This window comes from Tyto alba, unplaced genomic scaffold (genome assembly GCF_018691265.1).
Source record: "Tyto alba isolate M040663 unplaced genomic scaffold, T.alba_DEE_v4.0 Super-Scaffold_39, whole genome shotgun sequence".
Classification (NCBI taxonomy): Eukaryota; Metazoa; Chordata; class Aves; order Strigiformes; family Tytonidae; genus Tyto; species Tyto alba.
Window position 1 is genome coordinate 4607292 of NW_024881314.1, and position 19782 is coordinate 4627073.

Sequence of the window (19782 nt, forward strand, 5' to 3'; positions counted from 1 at the left end):
TCCTAGAAAGCAATACTAGAATGACATTAAAAAGAAAAAAAAAAGCTTGAAACTTGACTGAGATTTCAACAAGAACGTGTTTGTTGGGTTTTTGTTTTTGAATTATTGTACACCTAGTACTAACTACTGCTTAAATAGGGTGTAGAGTCATTGTGAAACTCCAGGGGGTTTTTTAAATTCTGGTTTCACTGAATTCTTTTGTTGAGGTAGATTGCAGGCATAGGTTTTGTCTTTTTCCTTTCCAGGTATCTTCAATCATTCCCAAGATATCTGAAGCTGATGTTTACGTTTTGTTTTCTGCTTCAGCAAGCAGCTTGGTTTTACTTATACTTACACACTGCTGAAACACATTATGTGCACTACTACATAAAATGCAGAAGCTAGCTAGGTGGGCAGGATTAAGGATTAAGCAGGACCCAAACTACTGCAGGAAAAAATTGTAAATCAAAGGTAGGTGACTTCGGCAGTACTGGAACTGATATTGTAAAGCACTTCCTTTTAAGCTGAGTTGATCAAAAGTAACCCCAGATCTCTATTCCTCAAGACCAGCCTGTTCCTCATGGAAACTTGCTTTCTCCTAGCATAGAAACCATGCTCATACCTGATGCAAAAAAAAATGCCGAGTTGCTAGTTTATTAGAGTTCAAATAAATCATCACAGATAGATTATCCTTCATTCAAACTAGCTTGAGTTGGTTTTATGTGGTAGTTGCACACAAGTATCTTATCAAGAAGTTTACTTGAATTCCACATGAGGAAAGGCTGAGAGAATTGGGCTTGTTCAGCCTTGAGAAAAGGAGCCCTAGGGGATGACCTTATCATCATATTCTGGTATTTAAAGGGTGTCTATAAACTACATGGAGACTCCCTTTTTACAAAGGAGTCACCTGGAAAAGACAAGGGGTAATGGGTGTAAATTACTCCTGGGGAGATTGGACAGAAGAGGTGAATTTCTCACAAAGAGAACAATCAGTCACTGGAATAATCTCCCCAGGGAAGTGGTAGGTTTCCCAATATTGGACACTTTTAAGATTCAGCTGGACAGGGTGCAGGGCCATCTTATCTAGACCATTTGGTTGCCAAGAAAGGTTGGACCAGATGACTCTTGAGGTCCCTTACAACTGGGTATTCTGTGATTCTGATTGCACCTTACATTTTGGACTCCTTCTGGACACTACAGCCTGGAGATTCTATGAAAAAAAAAAATCTGAAGATAGTTATAAGAACCAGACTTCAAAAGGAGGTAAGTTGTCTCCCATTGCTTTCTACTTTATATCTTTTAAATAACCTACAGATTTCCTAAAATAATAATAGTTTATGGGGCATGTTCTCAATTTATGCAAGTCCCCACTGTAATCTAGTTACATTGAGGTTGCCTTTATAAAGAAGTGAACAGATACACTTTTTTATTTTAAAAATTTTCAAAAATGTATTTATTTTTACAAAAATGTACAGGAGTTGCTTAAACCATTGATACAACACAACTCATTAAAATTTTAACAGCCACCACTTCATTTTATTCTTATTTGATAATTCTGGGCTACAGAAAGAGTAAGCTATAAAGAATATTATCTACAATGTGGAAACAAAATAATTTACTGTTTTCATAAATATTTCTCATTCCTGAACATCTTTAAGACATGAAAAATATAAGATGAGAACAGAATGTACTACAAAATGGCCTGCCTTATTATTACAGAGACATTGAGGTAAGTGGAGTACCACTGCATGGTACCAATCTGACTCAGTTTGAGGAAGAGGAACAGTTCAGCTGCAATATAAAGGTGGAAAAGTCCATGATAGCAATATTTCCAGTTAAAAAACCCTTAAACATTGTGGACTAAAAAAGAAGTTTTAGGAGTCTTCATACAACAGAAATATTCAGAATTGTAGCAAAGTCTCACAAATTTATTGTTGTATAAAAACAGATTCAGTCACAAATAATCAGGCTGAAGTCTTGTCAAATACAAAATTAAGTATAAAAATAGAACACAATATACAAGACTAGAAGTAGTTAAATGTTATTGAAACCAAAGCAACACTGGAGTAATCGTTATTTACAAAATCTTACCTAATCTCTGAGACCATCTTGAGCTACAGTAATAATTTCTCTACCTTTTTAGGAGATTAACATGCAGATCTGACAGCTGTAAATAATGAAATTAATGTATACAAATACATGTACATTGAAGCATCCAGCTTTGTAAAGACTTGCCCCATCCTCTCCCTGCCCCCTCCCATCCCAAGTTATTTAACACTTAACTGCAAATTCAGAGAGAAAGAAGCTTATTTTAATAAAACAGTCTCCTCAGAAAAAAGCAACTTTGCTGTGCAAGTTGTGACATTTGGTTGTTACAAAAGGACTTCTTGCTATGTGATACACAAATTACAGAGAAAGATAGCATGAAGTAGTCCCCACTGATTAAATTGTACATTTAATATTATAAATGCATTTATTGGACATGCACCAAACAAATCCACATTTCAGTTGTGGAGAGCAATAGCATGACAATAGATATATACATTGTTTTAAATACTTAGAAATTTAATATACAAATGGCTCTGAATATACAATAAAATAATGTGGTAAAAAAAAATAAAAATCAAACTATGGTGAGAATACCACCATTAGGCACAAAGTATTTCTGGTTTTAGTATTTTTAAGGGAAGTCCAAAGACAGACCATTTATCGTTTGTCTGGGTATTTCAAGATGAATCCCTTCAAGATAATGCAAGAATCTGTAAAAATAAAAGTAAAAGTTACTATAAGGGGACAAAGTTATTTCCAAATACAAGGCAACACTTCTATTATTTGGAGAGGCAAATGTTCACCTTTCTTGTCTAGAATTATTTGACAAAATATTCGATTAAAATTCTTAACTGTCTTGTATATTGACATGTAGCAAGATTTAGGAAAACCAAAACTTACCTTCTTTTAGTCTTCCCTTGCTCTTTAAGCTTCTCAGACCTACAGATACTGCGAAGAGTGGGGAGGTATTCAAGTATGCTGGCTTGCTTATTACCCAGGTTTAAAGGACTTCTGGAAAATGCAGTTTTGATGACTGCCATCCTCTTCTGTGCTTTTTTGTGAATGCTAAAATGGAGAACGAAGCTTTAGTGTTTCTTGTTCAAGAATGTGCAGTCCCTATTTTGTTCCTTTAAGATCAAATCTACTGGTTTAAAACTGTTAAACATACTGATGTCTGAAACTGCATCCCAATGGATTAGATGCCTGCAACTTCTAATTGTGTGCTGCTCACACAGCATCACAAAGCTGCATGAGAGACAGAAATATGAGGGACAGAAGATTGTTTGGCCAATCCTTGTAGATCAACTATGGTGTCTAATCTGGGAAGGTCTTCACAATCTAGTTATGTATCTGAGGTTTAGTATATCCGTCAGACAATGTAATTGGAAGCATCTGTGGTCTTCAAAAATAAAAAGCGCCATACAGTTGCTATTTGCCAGAATGTCAGTATCAGATTCAATGTATAACTCATGATATATTGGCCAAACTTGGTCACAGGTTAGATCCATTTTGACCTTGCTCCTCTGGGTACTGACTTACAGAAATAAGAGTCTAACGTATTTTCCTATTCTGACACTTGAATAGTTTTTATTCACCTATTATGCCGATCTCATGTATGCTGACTTGTTTATGTTAAAAACAATCTTTCATATCCACACTTGCTAAAAGCAATGTATTATTTGATCTTATATATTAAGGGTTATTCTTCGTTAGCATAAGTTACTGCAAAAATATTCATCACGCAACACCCACATATTTAATACAGGCTCAATATGACCAGGTACTGGATAAAAAATTTGCATGTCTAGTGCTTGCAGAATTAATTTCAGTCCATCTGTTTGTCTTGAAAAAGCCATTCCTTTGGGTTTCTGTTATTCTTTTGGGGGTGGTGATGGTGTTTGTCTGTTCATTTTTCAATAGACTAGATTAAGGCTACCATTCCTGAACAATATTATATGAGTGTGTATATATATCATGTGGAACAGTCCCATACCTTGTTAAATGCTTTTTTTGACAAATAACACTGTGTTATATTCCAGAAATATTAGCAAGGTCTTACCTCTGATCAGCCGACTGACTGAAGGATACATAATTTCTTGTGTTTGAAATACGCAAGGTAAGTCCCTCCAGTTCATCATTTTCAGGTGTTTTACTGGTACTCAAAGAGGATTCCAAGTTTTGTGAAATACTAGCAGAACATTTGTTAAAACTGAGCGCTTCAATAGCTGCCTTTATTTCACTACAGCTCTGGGACCTCCACCAATCAGTATTTTCTATACTGAATTCATCACAAAGACCATTTTTGATTTTGCCATTTGTCCAGTTAAATCCTTCATCTGTAGAAAACTCCAGTGGTTCCCTGGTGTTAGTGTTTACACAGCAATCCAAGAAAGACATGTTCTCCACAAATTCAGTCAGTGAATTCAGACACTGAAAAACAAAAGCAGACCTTTTCTCATTTGCTGAGGTTTTATTTTCTTCTTTATTCATCAGCAGTTTTGATTCCTCTTTATTCACTTCAGTACATGATGGAGGACTACCCAATGGCAAGGTTATGAATTCAGCTGAATAGTTCAGTTCAGTATCAAATAAGTCACTATCATCCAGTATTTCAAGCCTTTTCTGGTTCTTTGTCTTTTTAGACTTTTTTCTAGGGCAGTAATTGTTAGTAGATCTGTTTTTTGAAGAAACTATGGTAGTCTTTTCAAGTATAGAGTTAGAGGCTTCAGACTGGTTTGAAAGAACTTGCACTGGTAAGGGAAGAATAAGTTCAAGATTACTATATATAAAATCCACGTTCTTCATCTGGAATTCTGTGAGAAGCTGTATCAATTTATTCCATTTGTCCATGGTTGTGATTTTGTGCTGTAAAATAGTAATTGTGAAAAATGTATTAATACATTAAAATATTTTTTAAAATAAAAATGTTATTACAGAATATCTCATACTCCTTGCTTTGTGTCTATGAGGCAAGGGAGTGTTTTGCTTGCAAGAGACTGCCCCACTTCAGATTTTACTTAATAATGACAGAATTCCGTAACTGCTACAACAAACCTTTTCAAAGAAATTTGCTTCCAAGATGCTATTCACAGTAATGATTACACTCAGTTATCCATCAATCATTCAAAGTACTAGCTAGTCAACTACAAAAATACCTTAAGAAATGTAAGCAAATCTTCTGAGGGCAACAGGATATTCTTAAGGCCAAGCAACGTCTCTACACAGCCTGTATCACATTTTGGAAGCTCCTGAAGACGTGCATCAGCTTGAGAAAAATCAATCTTGGAATCGGTAGCCTTTTCAGAATGAATTACGTGATCCACTTCATTCGTATCATCTCCTCCTGCACAAAGAGAACAGGCTTTACTTGAAAAGAAAAAATTGCATCAAATTGATTCTTCCCCTCTTTGACTCAATTCCTTTTATAAAGGATACTGTAACTTTTGTCTTTTGCTGCAGTTCTGAATTCATATAACAACTGAAATTAGTTATCCCCAACCCCATTCATCATCCCCATTTAACTTCTTTAAGTGTTACCAATCTGCCCACTCTCCTCTCTGCAAGTAACCATCTGAAATTGTCTGTTCTTCCATTCATGCCCCACTGTTCTCTCTCTCTCACTTCCTCACACACTGTCTCACACACCCACACCTGCTGCGGACACTCTTCCCGTATCCCCTAGGACTGCTGCCTACTTGCTAGCTGTCCAATTTTTCTCCTTTCTCAGTTCCACTTCTTCTAGATGAATTACCTATAACTCAGCTAAATAGATAAAGAACTGAAACTCTCAGTTGAAGGGAAACTACTACTGGCTCCCTGCTCTGTCCAGTATTGATACTCAGAAGAGGAAAGTACCCATCATTATGGTACCTAATTAAGAAGTGCAATAAAAATCAAACTTTCAAGGCTTTGAAGCAGTCAACCCCTCCCCTCCAAATGTTTAGTAGGATTCTTACAGAAAGTTACCATCAATTCATACATGTCTAAGAATGGTTTGATTTAATCAAATTCATGTTAAGATGGAGATTTTTAAAAAAATTAACCTACCATGTGCCAAACATTTGTCTTTCAAGCATCCACCTCCACTTCTAACCCAAAATTGTAAGTAGAGAACACTTTGTCTGATATCACAGTTATTTGTTGTTAACAGAGCAGCTAAGTCTTTTACATCTGTTCGTAGATTCTCAGCCAGACACAGCACTTGAAGATAGCTAGCAGCATTTATCTAAACGAAAGTTAGACAGACCACTGAAAACAACTCTTACCAGTCAGACTCAATACATCACGCAAAAGCAAACTCTTCTACTTATGCTTGCAATTTTTCCTTTTAATACAGATTAGTTTATTAAATTCGACTATAGTTACATCAGAAAAACTCCACAGAAGAGCAGAATGCTATACTAAATCCACATCAGATAATGAAGTTCAATTTACAAATTCAACTCATTAAAAACAAAACACACATATTCTGCTTATGTTCCTGAAACCATGTACACCTTGTGTCTCATCACCAGTGAACAGGTTTTAGTAAACTATATTTGCTTTAAAGGTTTTTCTTTCTTTCTTTTAACTCTGTAATTGTCTGGTAGCCCAAAAGACTTTCAATTTCACATTAAAAAATTCTCCCTCTCAAAAGTTAGTTCCTTCTGATTCTCATTTATTTAAGTTTTTCATATAATACATAGCTGTAGATAAAACTATTTGTTATACAGAATACTACTGTTAACATTAAAGGAATAACCCATATTATTTCTAGAACAGTTCCTACACTTTTTATTGAATGAACCAATACTGGCATAGTCAGCCTTCAGATCAAAACTATTAGATATATCATCTATGAAATTATTTACTACATCCTAAAAACTAAATTAAGTGATGAAGTGATGTTATTATTGTAATTCCCTGAAATACTAAATTGTTAAGAAAGTAACTCTTCCATGCTAGTAAAAAAAGAATTCTACATGTAAAGATAAATACATCCTACACACCTCTGCATAAACCCCCCAAAACCAGTCTTCTGATGAAAATGATATATTACATCAGATAAACATAAACCTATATACCAACATTTAAATTTCAAACTTAAATTAGCTGACAGTTATTTGCTTAGGACATATCTGCATTTCTAAACACACTTACCAAGGAAGGGGTTCTAAAGATGATCTCTTCAAAATAGCCATCAAACATTAAGCTGAATGTTGGATCTATATAAAGAGATCAGTGAACTGTCATGACATGTTCAAAACTAATTATTTTCTTTACCCATCAGAACAGCCTGTATCTTTATTCAAATACTAAAATACTCACTTTATAGTCTCCACTCATTTAATTTTACATTTAGGAGATGTATTCAACCATCATCATTTAAACCCTATTACTAAAGAGACTCTTCTGTTTGTAAAGTCTAATTACTGTAACAAACACTACTCACCACTGGTTGTAAGAATTACAGGTCTCTTTGTAGTTGCCATAAATGTCTTCACTGCACTTAAAAATCCTGCATCTTCATCAAATATTATATCTACCTATAGAAAACAAATTAAGTGCAAACTATCAATAGCTTTACCAAGAGCTACAAGCTATGAATGCAGTCATACTGTGTGATGTTCACTTGTTAGCACTCGCCACTTCAAACACAGTCTCCTGTGCTGAGGCTTACAAAATCACAGACTGGTTGAGGCTGGAAGGGATCTCTGGAGGTCACCTTGTCCAATGCCCTTGCTCAAGCTGGGTCACCTAGAGCAGGTTGCCCAGGGCCGTGTCCTGGTGGGTTTTGAAGTTTATTTTTTATTTTTAATAGTGATTAAAAATAAAAAAAACAGTGATCTGTAGGATCAACCCACATTTGACAACATTGCTATACCTCCTTTATTTACTTAATATTACATTCTTGGCTGCAATTTTGTATTCTTAGTTTAAGACTCAGACATATTTGGGCAAGAGATTAAAGAAAATAATGTGGGCTTAGATATAACAATTACTGTGGTGCTAACGGTGACTTTTAAAGTGTCTCAGTGCATGTAAGTAGTGTAAAAGTATAAACCAACACTTTTGACATAATCAAAGGAATTAAATTAGCAGAATCCTGCAAACTGTTCCAACAGTGAACTGTTGATAGTTTCTTTATCTTTTCAAATAACTTTGTAAAATAATGATCCATGGTTAAAAAAGTACCCATGAGGATGAAATCATTAAACATTGAATTAATATTTAAGAAGTTAATAATCCTCACACTTGAATCTACCTAGAAGTCTCAAGGAGGAAGGGAAAAAAAAGCTTAAAATTCTTTAAACATATTGAAAGGATGTATTGTTTACATCAATATATTTCATGTGAATTTTACCTCTTCAAAAAGAATGAGAGAAGTTGCACTTTTTCCGTTGTGTTCTCCTCCTTCTGCTTCTTTGTTTATTGACTTAATTTGCACATCTTTCTTTTCCTCACGTGAATTCTGAGTATTTCCTGCAGATGAGTGAAGAGTTGAGCAGGAAGCAAAGGAGGACTGAAACCATTTAATATGCATTCTAGACAGTGGTTTCAAAAACACCCCATGTATAAACTGCTTAAGAAAAATCTACACTGACACAAAAACTTAGAAGTCTCACCTATATCCTCTGCAGATATCTCTTGTTTAAAAAAAATGGCAACAAAGCTGTTGAGAATGCAACCATAATTGCTGAATGGCTGACTATCTGTTGAATTAATTCTGTACCTAACCTGTTTGTGACCTATGATGTCTCAAGGGCATGGAAAAGATAAAAGTCCTTCAAGACAATGCAATATGACTGCCTGAAAAGCCAAGGACTTGATTCAACTGCCCCAATTCTATCCAGCACTTTGCTCATGCATTCCTCTGTACTGTCTGTGCAGAAATACTGGTTGTCCAAATATATTATTTCCTTTCTAAAAACATGTCTTTAATGCCTCCTGAGTCCATGGAACATTTGGAAATATACCTTCCAGTATTAAGAAATACAAAGATTTCAGTATGCCCTTCTATATATTAAAATCCACGATCTGTAATCAAACATTTATTGGCTTTACGGGACCTTCTAATTCTGTGGCAGTCTAGTTCACACCAATCTGAAACAGGCACTGACGTAATACAAAGGTGTGTTTTTCTAGACAGTTTTTAACTTACCTTCTTCTTACCTAAATGCTCTGAAAAAAAGAACCAAACCCAAACAACTAAGGAAAGCCCACTGAACTTCAGATCATCTGTACCTTAGTTAACCCTCCTGCAATTTAATGACTACTTCCTATATAGTTAAGTGTACCTGAGATGCATTAAGCAACTCCTGACAGCAGTTAGAGTAAGTGTAGTCTACTCTTTTCTCCACACAGCTCCACATATATAGTAGTATAGTGTAGCTTTTCCACCTCCAAAGGTAACTAATTATTAAATAGCGACACCTACCTTTGTTTTTTTCTTGAGATGCTACTGCTCCATCATTACCTTTCCGTTTGGAAGAAATTTTGAAATAGTTTGCAAGTGTTTTAGGGGGTAAGCTTCGTTTTAATCCTGTTCCTTTTGGTGACAGTGGAGGTTTTCTTGGTGAAATAACTTTCTTTGGAGAATACATTTTTTCTGCAAGGTATGTTTTATATTAAATTTAAGCTGGAAATGTAATCTCAAACTGACATTTCTCAGGCAAATTTAGAGCAAATCCATTTATATATCTAGGACAGGACAGGTTTACTATGCTAATTTCTGCTTATTTTACTTTTCTCTTCTTATAGGGAATGCTTTCTGTTCAACTTTCTATTCAAGTGCCATAGCACTTACTCCACCACTACAGAAATAACTTAAAATAATCAAGAGTCAGTCATTTTGACAGTCATTATTTAATTTGTTATGTAGTTGCATTAACCAACAGAGCATTTCTTATTGTTAGATAAGCTGAAATTTGCTATCTTTTTTAAAACAACTTATGTCTAAAAACTGTTTTGGGAACTAAGTTCCTAAAAACAAAACAAAACAGCAACCCAGAACAAAAAACCCCAGGTATAACTATGAAACTTACTTGGTGACTTGGCACTGCTATAACTGTTAAAGAAACAAGGCTTATGAGCATTAATGCCTTTTTTGTCCACTTGATGAGACTGAGTAGCTTCTTTTAGTTGAGACAGTATCTGTCTACCATTACGCTGGCAAGAGGCGTTGACTTCAAATATCTGCAATGATATTTAACTTATATTTATAAAAAATTTAGACAGCTTGTAAAAGCAATGTTTTCATATCACTAGTTACAAATAAGAAAAATAGCACTGAGGAAACACACTCCACAAACCTTAAAACCAAGCTCCTGAGCACAAGCGTATACTGCGGCAGTTTTCCCCACGCCCGGTGGTCCAGTTATCAAAACTGTATTGCAAAGGCTAGTCTCTTCCTCAGAATCAGTTTTATTATCTTCGAAGTCAAGGCTGTCCAAAGAATCTGTGGAATTATTTAAAAGAAAAGTTTGTTCAAACCATTATGAATTCATGTCATTTTTATGCCAGCCTCAACAAAAGAAATGATATATATTATTTTTAATTCTATCAGCACCTTGATGCTCTTTTTCCTCCTTTTCTCCTTTCCAGTTTCTTTTTTCTTCCCAATCAGCTCTTTTTTTCCATTCTTTTAACCAACTATAAAAGGAAGGAACAGAACAAAGAATAAATATTACTGCTGAATAAAATCAACCAAATTCAGATGAAACAGAACGTAAAACTAGGGGACATCAGCCACTTGTTATCCCTCTCCGAAACATATCAAGTCCTTTCAGATTTTAAAAAAAATAAAAATCGTCAAGGTTTGTTTGATTCTTTTGTAAAAAATGATTCCTTCTTCATTCTCTGTTTTAGTAGTTGATTGGTGTAAAAACAAGTCACTTATTGAACTACTTAAACTGTGGAAAATGCCTTATCATTCATAGTTTAGTGTTGTTTATCAGATGGATCTTTAAATTCTGCTTAAGAACCACAACAATAACTTGAAACCCACACAGAAAATTTAACTGAAAGCACAATATATTAGATGAACTTGAGCGCTAAATTACTGTCAAAAGCAGAGGCAGTGAATCAAAATCAGGATCAGGTATGCTTGTACTGCTAAGTTGCTCTCATTCATAGTGTGTAAACTTAAATAACCTGACAAAAATAATTGTTACTAAAATTGTAAGGGCATTAGTTAAAAAGATCTTTCACACCAACTGACAATTTGTTTCCACAACTTTTTGGAAGTAAACCAAAATAAAGGCCACAAACATACGCCCTGTAAGTGTTACTCAAGCATAGTGTAAAATAACTGACTTCACTTCTTTGAGCATAATTAAATAATAGGATGTTTTCAGTTATTTTAAGAATGGATCCATGCTCTCACTTCTGACCTGTGTAGCCTTTCGATTTCTTTCTTGTTCCCTACAAGTTCACTGGAATCTTGAGGCTGATATTTTTCTGTCCAGAGTATGTCTTCCTTTTCAACTCCTACAGAAAAAATACCAATATTTAAATAGTTCTTCATGCAAAAGAGTTGATCAAGTCTAGTAGAATATTAAGACTAGATACGATTTTTGCATCACAGTGGAAAGCTGACATACATCATACATACATTCCCTCAGAGCAAAGAGAAAATCAGACAGGAAATGCAGTTACCTGAAAGTGCATTTGGCTCTAATAAATATTCAGTGTCTTCTGGCATAACATCTTGTTTCCAGGTTTTGTTTTTTCCCAAATGTGTTGCTTGTCCTACCTCTTCTTGTTTTTCTCCAGATAAGGGAGAAATAAGGTTCCTGGAAACTCTGGATTTTATTTCAGTCTCTGTACCTTCAATTTGTTTTCTTCTTTTTGATTTGTGGTCTTCTTTTTCTTTCCTTTTCCTCTTAGTTTCCTTCCAATTGTCAGAATGTTTTTGATTTATCTCAGAACTTGCAGTGACATTTATGCTTTCTAAGGGGAAAAAAAAAATTACATCCTTTTAAAATTTCAAGCTATGTCCATTAAAAACCTAACTTTGCTTAAGCCATATTTGAAGAATTTGGTCAAAATGACCTAAAATATGAGGGCCATTTTATTTAAAACAGTATTCCTCCACTGGAACATTTCTGGAAATTCCAAGTTGCCTTTCTTTGCCAGAGAGCATGAGTATGTATTTCTTTTTCCCTACATAAATTACTAACCTTGTATACTATTTTCAAAAACCAACTGTTCCGTTTGCTTTTTCAGAAACTTGTAGAAGTATTTTCTCACAGGAAATTGAGAATTAGAAGACACAATCTCATCTAGTAAATCTTCTCTGAAAGTATCAGGAAAAACTGGTCGGTGGCCAGAAAGCTGCAACACACAAACAGAGAAAAAAAAAAAATAAATTTCTTGAAAAATATTACACAGAATAACAATGATGGTTTTGCATAATTTAAATTGGGAGCTGTCTTGTTAAACCCAGAGATTAACAGAAAGCCTTGAGAATTATCTTATGTTATGATGCAGAATGGGTGAATTACACACCAGAAAAAAAAATAATCCAGGACTGACACAGATTCAAACTACAGAACTTTTTAAAACAAAAGCCCTAGCAAATAACAAAACAATTTAAATTTTAATTTTTCTTGTAACACAAGCCCCCTTTTTAAAGTACTCACCACAGGTGCAGAACAGTTTCCGGTTAGTTTTGTATTCACAGTGGAAAATTCACCAAGTGAGAGAGTGATTTTTGTGACGTTAGTGACTTCAGTATTCAGTTCCTTTAGCTTAGTTAATAGAGGACATGATGGTGATTTCAATTTCCACATTGGATAACCTACAAAAGAACCCCCACCAAAAACAAAACAACAAGCAACCGTTGTTAACAAAGCAGATAACAGTCACAGACAAAACCATCCCACAGTAATCGATAGTAAATGCTCTTTTAACTACAGCTTTATCATGTCAAAGCCAAACTTATTTAACTTACACAAGTAGAACAAATTTGCACATGTTTGCACACAACATTGCTCCAGTAAGTTGTTCCTGGGCTCTCCTTGCTCTAAGTAACAACCTGTGCACCACCAGGTCTCTGCAAGACAAATGCTCACCAAGGATTTTGTTTGTTTATTGGTTGGTTTACAAATATGAACTCTGTTAAGTGTTATTCTACCTTCTGCATTTCTCTCTTGCCCTTTGATAAAAACATTGTAGCACACTCCCTCACTTAGTGGAAAGAAATGGGCTGTTCTTTTCTCTTTTGAAAAATATTTTACCTTTGTCAGAAGAAAATGGTTTCCGCTCCAGTCAGTCCAACATGATCTTTATTCTCCATACTGGAACTTGAAAGACTAACTTTTAAACTAAATATGAAGTATTTTGCATCCTCACCCATAAATGTATACATTACTTTAGCATCAATTTAATTTGTAAATTGTGTATTCAAAAACATCTCACTGGAAGCCTGTTTTTTTTTCTTACTGCAACACAAAACAAGAGGGAACTATCAATTATTCCAATCGTAATAGTAAGTCCTGATGTTGAAATTTCTTTTCTGCACAGATTTACTAGAAGTTATTATATACTTTTACACAATGGCTGAACAAAAGCTTACAGTCATCCTTCTGCTGTACATGGACAACAGTCTTAAAACATGAACTTGAAAGAGAGTATGCTTCCATTGCTGCTGCTTTCTTTGCAATCTGTCTTTTCAGTGACTCTGGCAATCCACTCATCAAGAATTCACGTTTTGCTCTGAACTGATCACCATCTTGAGAATTTTCAGATGCATCTTGGCTTTAATGAAGATAGAAATTGAAAAAAAACAAAAACAAAAACATTAGAACTACCAGCTATGTAAGGCTTACAACAGAATTTAATCACATTCACTTCTACAGATGAGTTGGAAATATTCTGGGAGAACTACTAAAATTAATTTACATGCATAAGTTTAAATTTAATTTAAAATTTTGTGTTAGAGATTTTAATTAAAAGAGAAAACCATCCTCTTTGGCTTTGTATTTTTATATGCAATTTAGGATTTCTTTTTAATCAGTCAAGTAAATTTTCAACCATCTGAAATGGCTTAGCAAAGGTTGAAGAAAAAAATCTCAAAAAAACCCCCAAAATTTTGCAAGCAAATTAACATATTGATCAGTATAAAAAACATATCACATTTCAATAAGTGTATTTAAATTTGTAAAATGAGATGTTAAATTATCCTTGACATACATCTTGACTCTTAAGCAACTGCAATCTTAAAAACTGACCTGCTTTCATCAAAGATCACAGCTGGTTCACCTGCAGAATTTCGAACATTTCTGCCTAGGGAGGAAGATGCATGTCCCAGTTGTCCATTAAAGAGGGGAAAAAAAAAAAAAAAAAAATCATAATTAGATTAGCACTGATATAGGATTCTAATCTTTCTTCTCTGTTCGCTATCTATATGTGCCATTTAATAACATTAGGGAATCTCCTTAAGTGAAAGCTGAATATTTTAACAAAATTCCTTATAGTTTTATTTCTAGTAATTTCATCACTATAGACATTAGCTTCTGTAACATAGTTTTCCCTGAATGAAGAAAAAGCAAAGCAGGACATGTAAATAACCTCTGCACTATTAACTCATGTCATAAAAATAAAGTGTATATATTGAAATACTATATAAAAAAAATCAGAAGATTAGTGTACTGCAAAGGCAGCTCTATAAAATAAAGTTATAATAGTCAATAACTACTAAAAATTAAACCAATTCAGTAAAATCCAATTACCATTTGAGTTCTTCGCAACCTTCAAGTTTCTAGACCTTTTCCCCAAAACATCATTTAAGCTCCGAAGATTCTTTTGCTTCACATTCTGCACTGTAGTAATGTCATTACTCAGGCTTGAATCTAAAATTACTACTGATTCCTAGAAGGAAGGCAAATAAAATAAGAAAGGAAACACAACTTTTCCTCCTTTATTATCAATACAATTTAATGATTGGTATTGAGAAAAGTGAAGAAAGTGCTAGAGAACTTAGACGTTAGCAAATATAATGTGAAGATGATACAATCCTTTTATTAGTGTTTACACAGAAAAAAATATATAGAATCTCTCAAATAATATACATTTGAAGCAGATACCTTGCTGTCCATTAGGAAAGAAAACCAGTCACTTCTAAAGTATGACCATCTGCTGCATGTTATAGATCTGCATCAGGATGAGCTTTCTAGTCTATGCCTGGCACTTACTTTTTGACATTCACCATACAATTGCACAGATACCTACCTTATTTGATTCTTTGAAAGAAACATTTGCAAGATAAGAAACATTTTTGTTGCTTAAATCAGTCACAAAAACATCAAAACATTTTTTTTTCCTCTACAAACTACACAGGCTTACTTCATTTTCTTCTAATTTTTTCTTTTCAACAAGAGCTAGCTGTCGAGATGAGCGCCTCACAGGACTTGGTAAGTCTTCATTAACCTTTGATCTGTTATGCCGTATAGCCTTTGCTTTTTCAATCAGCTGTTTCGCTTTGGATATACTTTTAGAAGTAGAGCTTATCTGTTAGCAAAGTACAAAAGAACCAAAATATCTACCAATTACTAGCAATATATTGGTATTTCCCATATTAATATATTTTTTCACATTCATAAAGCATATGTTTTAAATAAAGTTTTATTTGTATCTAAAAGAAAAAGGATGAAAAGAAGGAACAAACCAAGATTATATAAATACTTTCAAAAAGGTAAAGCCCTACAAGGGAATCCTCCAGTTTGTCCACAGAATAAATGAAATACGGGCAGTGACCTTAAGCATAAGCTGTTCTGCTGTACCCAAACACTATGTCCCATCCTGAGAACCTGCAGAACATGAGCATACTATTTTATTGGATTTTTCTGTAATGTTATGAAAAGTAGATTTACACTAATAAAACATATTTTAAAATCTAAGGTACAATAGCTGTATGAGAAACTATCTCAAATTCTATCATAAATCACAGCAAGTCTCTTGCCGTAGGACATCTGAGAAGTCATATTGTACTACATTAGACTATTACACAATACTGAATAGTAACACAATTACATGCAAATAGTAAATGAAAAAATACAGAAATAAACTGTTACATAAATTACCTTTATATTTTTGGAATGAAACTCTTCATTTCTCATTGCTTCAGCCTTATTTGATTTGGTAGTCGCATTGATACGTGTAAACCTCATTCTAATTAGGGAAAAAAGTAGTATGAAGTTCTTACTTTTTAAGAAAGGCAAATGTTACTCTCAATCTCATTTTCAAAAATGTTTAAAATACAGTGATGCAAACAGAAGCAAACCCCCAACTGGTGGGTGGTTGTTTGTTTTTTGTTGTTTGGTTGGTTGTTTTTTCTAATGTCTGTAGTGCAAACATATTCATAAAGTCAGCTTTGGTTCTTCTGCATTATTATCCACCATGATCAGTATTCATGCAATTTTGGTATGCATTCCAATCAATTTATAATTATGGCTTACTCTTAAAATACTTGCAGGAAAACAAAATGCAAAAAGGTAGAATATGCTCTAAAATGTTTACCTTATTGGGCTGTTTCCATCAAAGGGCACAGTAATCACCTCAGCTTTATACACATTACTTTTCTTCAAGGATTGCTTGCCTGCTTTTGGTGTAGAAGCCTGTAAAGGACACCCACCAAATTCATCTTCAGAAAAGGTATTTCTAATCCTGTTTTTTTCAGGTGTAACATTTTTTGATGTTTTGATTTTCTTCTGTCTTAAACTCCTCCTTAACTCATTCACTTTTGGACTTGATGAAATACTGACATCTAAGGTGTTTGTGTTTTCCTGAGTAAGAACATTAGCTCCTGAATCCTCATCTTCATTATAATTAGTTTCCTTAGTTTCTGAAGCCGCCTTTCTTCTGTTCCCTTTTGTCTGAAACTTTTTAGGTCTTTTAGTTTTAGTTCTATTGTTTTCAGGATTAGAATGTGTATATTTGTCCACATAATCTTCTGGTACTCCACCTTCTAATACTTTATCTGAAGCAGTGTCATCTTCAGGTCCTTCTTTGTCTTTTGAAGACTTTCCAATGGTTTGCTTCTGTTTTCCAGGTATCTTTTTAACTCCACTTTTTATTACATCTGATGTTGGCTGCCTAAACGCCTTCATAAACTGGTGCCTTTCTTCCAGAGTACATTTTGACCTCAAAGAATCTGACCCTGCAGTCTCTAGTACAGCTAACTCCAATTCTTCTTCCTCAATAACTACATTAGATTTTCTTTTCTGAGTAACCTGTTCAGTTTGTTCACTGTCCAAAAGGGGTGGGCTACTTTCTTTTTCCCCTACACATCCTTTCTGCTTCAAAAAAATTGAAGCTATTTTCCTAGAGCCTTTTTGCTCCTTATGTAATGGAGCTAATTTTGGGGGAATGGAATGAACTTGTGCAAGGACAGTTACTATTCTAAGTGGTAGCTGTTGAGATTCCTCACACTTTTCTGGGTCATCAATACTATCACTTTTGTCCATTTCATTTGATGTAGCAGAATTGTCCATTGCTGGCTTTGTGTCTTCAACATAATCAACATAATTTTCTCCCTGACTTTTCAAGAAGTCCTCAAATGACACTGTTACAATACTATTATCTACCTGTGATGTCTTATCATCCATATGAACTTCAAAAGTGGAATCACTAATAGTAGCATCACACTCTGCTCTTATAGGAGACACCATCTTCTTATCATCCTCAGTTTCCTTTTTATAATTTTTATTCAGATGGTTTTCAGATGAAAAACTGTCAGACAAATCCATATTTACTTTGTGCTTCCTTTTCCTTGTTTTTTTTAACCTATTTTTTGATCCATTTATTTCAGAACCAACTTTCTTTGCATTTTTTTCATGGATGACAGCATTTGAGAAGTTCTCTCTTTGCATATTATCTTCTGCCAATTCTCTTGCACATTTTTGGTCAGCTAAAGTACAAGTAGCAATAAAATCATTACTGTCCTGTTTCAGTCCTGTTGCTTCTCTGCTGTCACCACTACTCATTTCATGTTCATTCTCTGATTCTTTCATCTGTCTTAGCTTATTATTTAAATTAACTCTCTTCCCTTTCCTCTTCTGCTTTAAACGTCGTTTAAAAGGTGGCTTACAGTCTTTGTCATCAGCATCCAATGGTGGTTTATTTTTTCCAGCTACAACTGGTAATGTAGCTTTCTCAGTTACAGATGTCTTTTTAAAATAATCCAATATATTGTTGGGTTTTGGTAGTGACAACACTTTATCCACTGGTTTTGCTAAGGGTGAAAAATATCGTGTGATTGTTTTTACAGAAGTATCTTCCTCTCGCCGTTTCTTGCATGGCTATAAAAAAGTTCAACATCAGTCTTAGCTTTTAAAAACTTAAGCTTATTTAGTATGGTAATATAAAGCAGTACAATATCTGCAGTATATATTAGTGACACTAGTACTTTTTCAGAGGATAAAACTCATGCCAGTGTGCTAAGACTGTGTGCACATCAGCTTTATCTTCATGTTTGTGAAAGCCATTTAAGCTTGAAATAAAGATTCTGCCATTTCAAATAAATAAAAATCCTGTTTGGAAACTCTGAGACTGCCAGAACTGAAAGTGACCACAAGGTCTTCAGAACAGCTCCACAGAGATTTCATAATACTAGAGTTCTGACAGACTACTTCAGTTCAAATGATCTGCCTGTTGGTTACATTGAGATGTTTGCCAGAGCATCTGTAGAGCATTTAACAGGGAATTCCAACATCACTTAAAGATGTACAATCCTACTGTAAACATCTAACATATCTTAAGAAGAAAGTACAACTTTTAAGTACTTAAAGAAAATTAATAGAAGAGAATTCAAATCTCATACCATAATTCAAATCAAAAAGAGAATTTATTTGTACAAAGGTGGAAATTCTTCCCTGTGCGGGTGGTGAGGCACTGGCCCAGGGTGCCCAGAGCAGCGGTGGCTGCCCCCTCCCTGGAAGGGTTCCAGGCCAGGTTGGACGGGGCTGGGAGCCCCCTGGGCTGGGGGGAGGGGGCCCTGCCCGGGGCAGGGGGTGGCACTAGGTCAGCTTTAAGGTCTCTTCTAACCCAAACCATTGTATGAGTCTGGTTCTATGACTCCCAAGAAAGACGGCTCACAAGCTTATTAAAAACTGAACTTTTCTAAAATCACATCATCTGAAACTGGAAACACTTCTTCCCAAAGGTACCGGGGACCCCGCTGAGGTGCCCCAAGGAGGCATTTCATGACGGTGGGCTGCGCAGCGCTCCCGAGCACCGACCGTCAGGCTGCGAGCGGCGCGGCGCCGGGAAGCTGCCCAACAGCGCCCGGGCGGCGTTTTACGTCCCCCCCGGTTACACCAGAGCCGCTGTGTCAAGCGCGAACGACAAAGAGGCGCCCTCCACCTCCCCCGCCCAGGCCGCTCCGCCGCACAACCCCCCCCTCCACCCCCTCAGAGCGCGGCGCCCCGACCCGCCTCTGCACCCCCACCTGAGCGTCGCCGTCTTTCTCAAGGAGGGAGGCGGCCGCCGCGGCCGCCGCGGCCACGGCGACCCTGCCCACCATGCTCCGGGCGCTGGCGGGGAGCGGAGCCCTCAGCCGCGGGAGGAGACGGGCGCTGGCGCCATGGAGCGGCCCCGCCGCCGCCTGACAGGAGCGGGAGTCGGGCGGGCAGAAAAGCGCGCGCGGGACAAGATTCGGACCTCCGCGCGGAAGGGGGCGGGGCCACGGCGCCCCACGTGACGCACCCGCGCTGCCAACGGCCGCCCGCTTTCCACTCTCACGTGACGCGGGCCGGCTACGCGGTCACCCCGCCC

At 35.9% G+C, this 19782-nt stretch overlaps 1 protein-coding gene across 1 annotated transcript; it reads right to left on the minus strand.

Moving 5' to 3' along the window:
* Positions 1-1401: 1401 nt before the first annotated feature.
* ATAD5 (ATPase family AAA domain containing 5) lies at positions 1402-19666 on the minus strand. The gene is made up of 23 exons (XM_042802757.1): positions 19457-19666; positions 16528-18308; positions 16092-16179; positions 15355-15519; positions 14742-14880; positions 14241-14295; positions 13586-13767; positions 12651-12808; positions 12189-12342; positions 11665-11958; positions 11400-11496; positions 10577-10659; positions 10320-10465; positions 10053-10203; positions 9446-9616; positions 8372-8490; positions 7460-7553; positions 7168-7232; positions 6076-6253; positions 5184-5371; positions 4088-4893; positions 2929-3093; positions 1402-2738 (listed from the first exon to the last, which is right to left on the minus strand). The coding sequence occupies exons 1-23, from the start codon at positions 19529-19531 to the stop codon at positions 2660-2662; spliced, it is 5433 nt and encodes a 1810-aa protein (XP_042658691.1). The 5' UTR covers positions 19532-19666; the 3' UTR covers positions 1402-2659.
* Between the last annotated feature and the right edge of the window lie 116 nt (positions 19667-19782).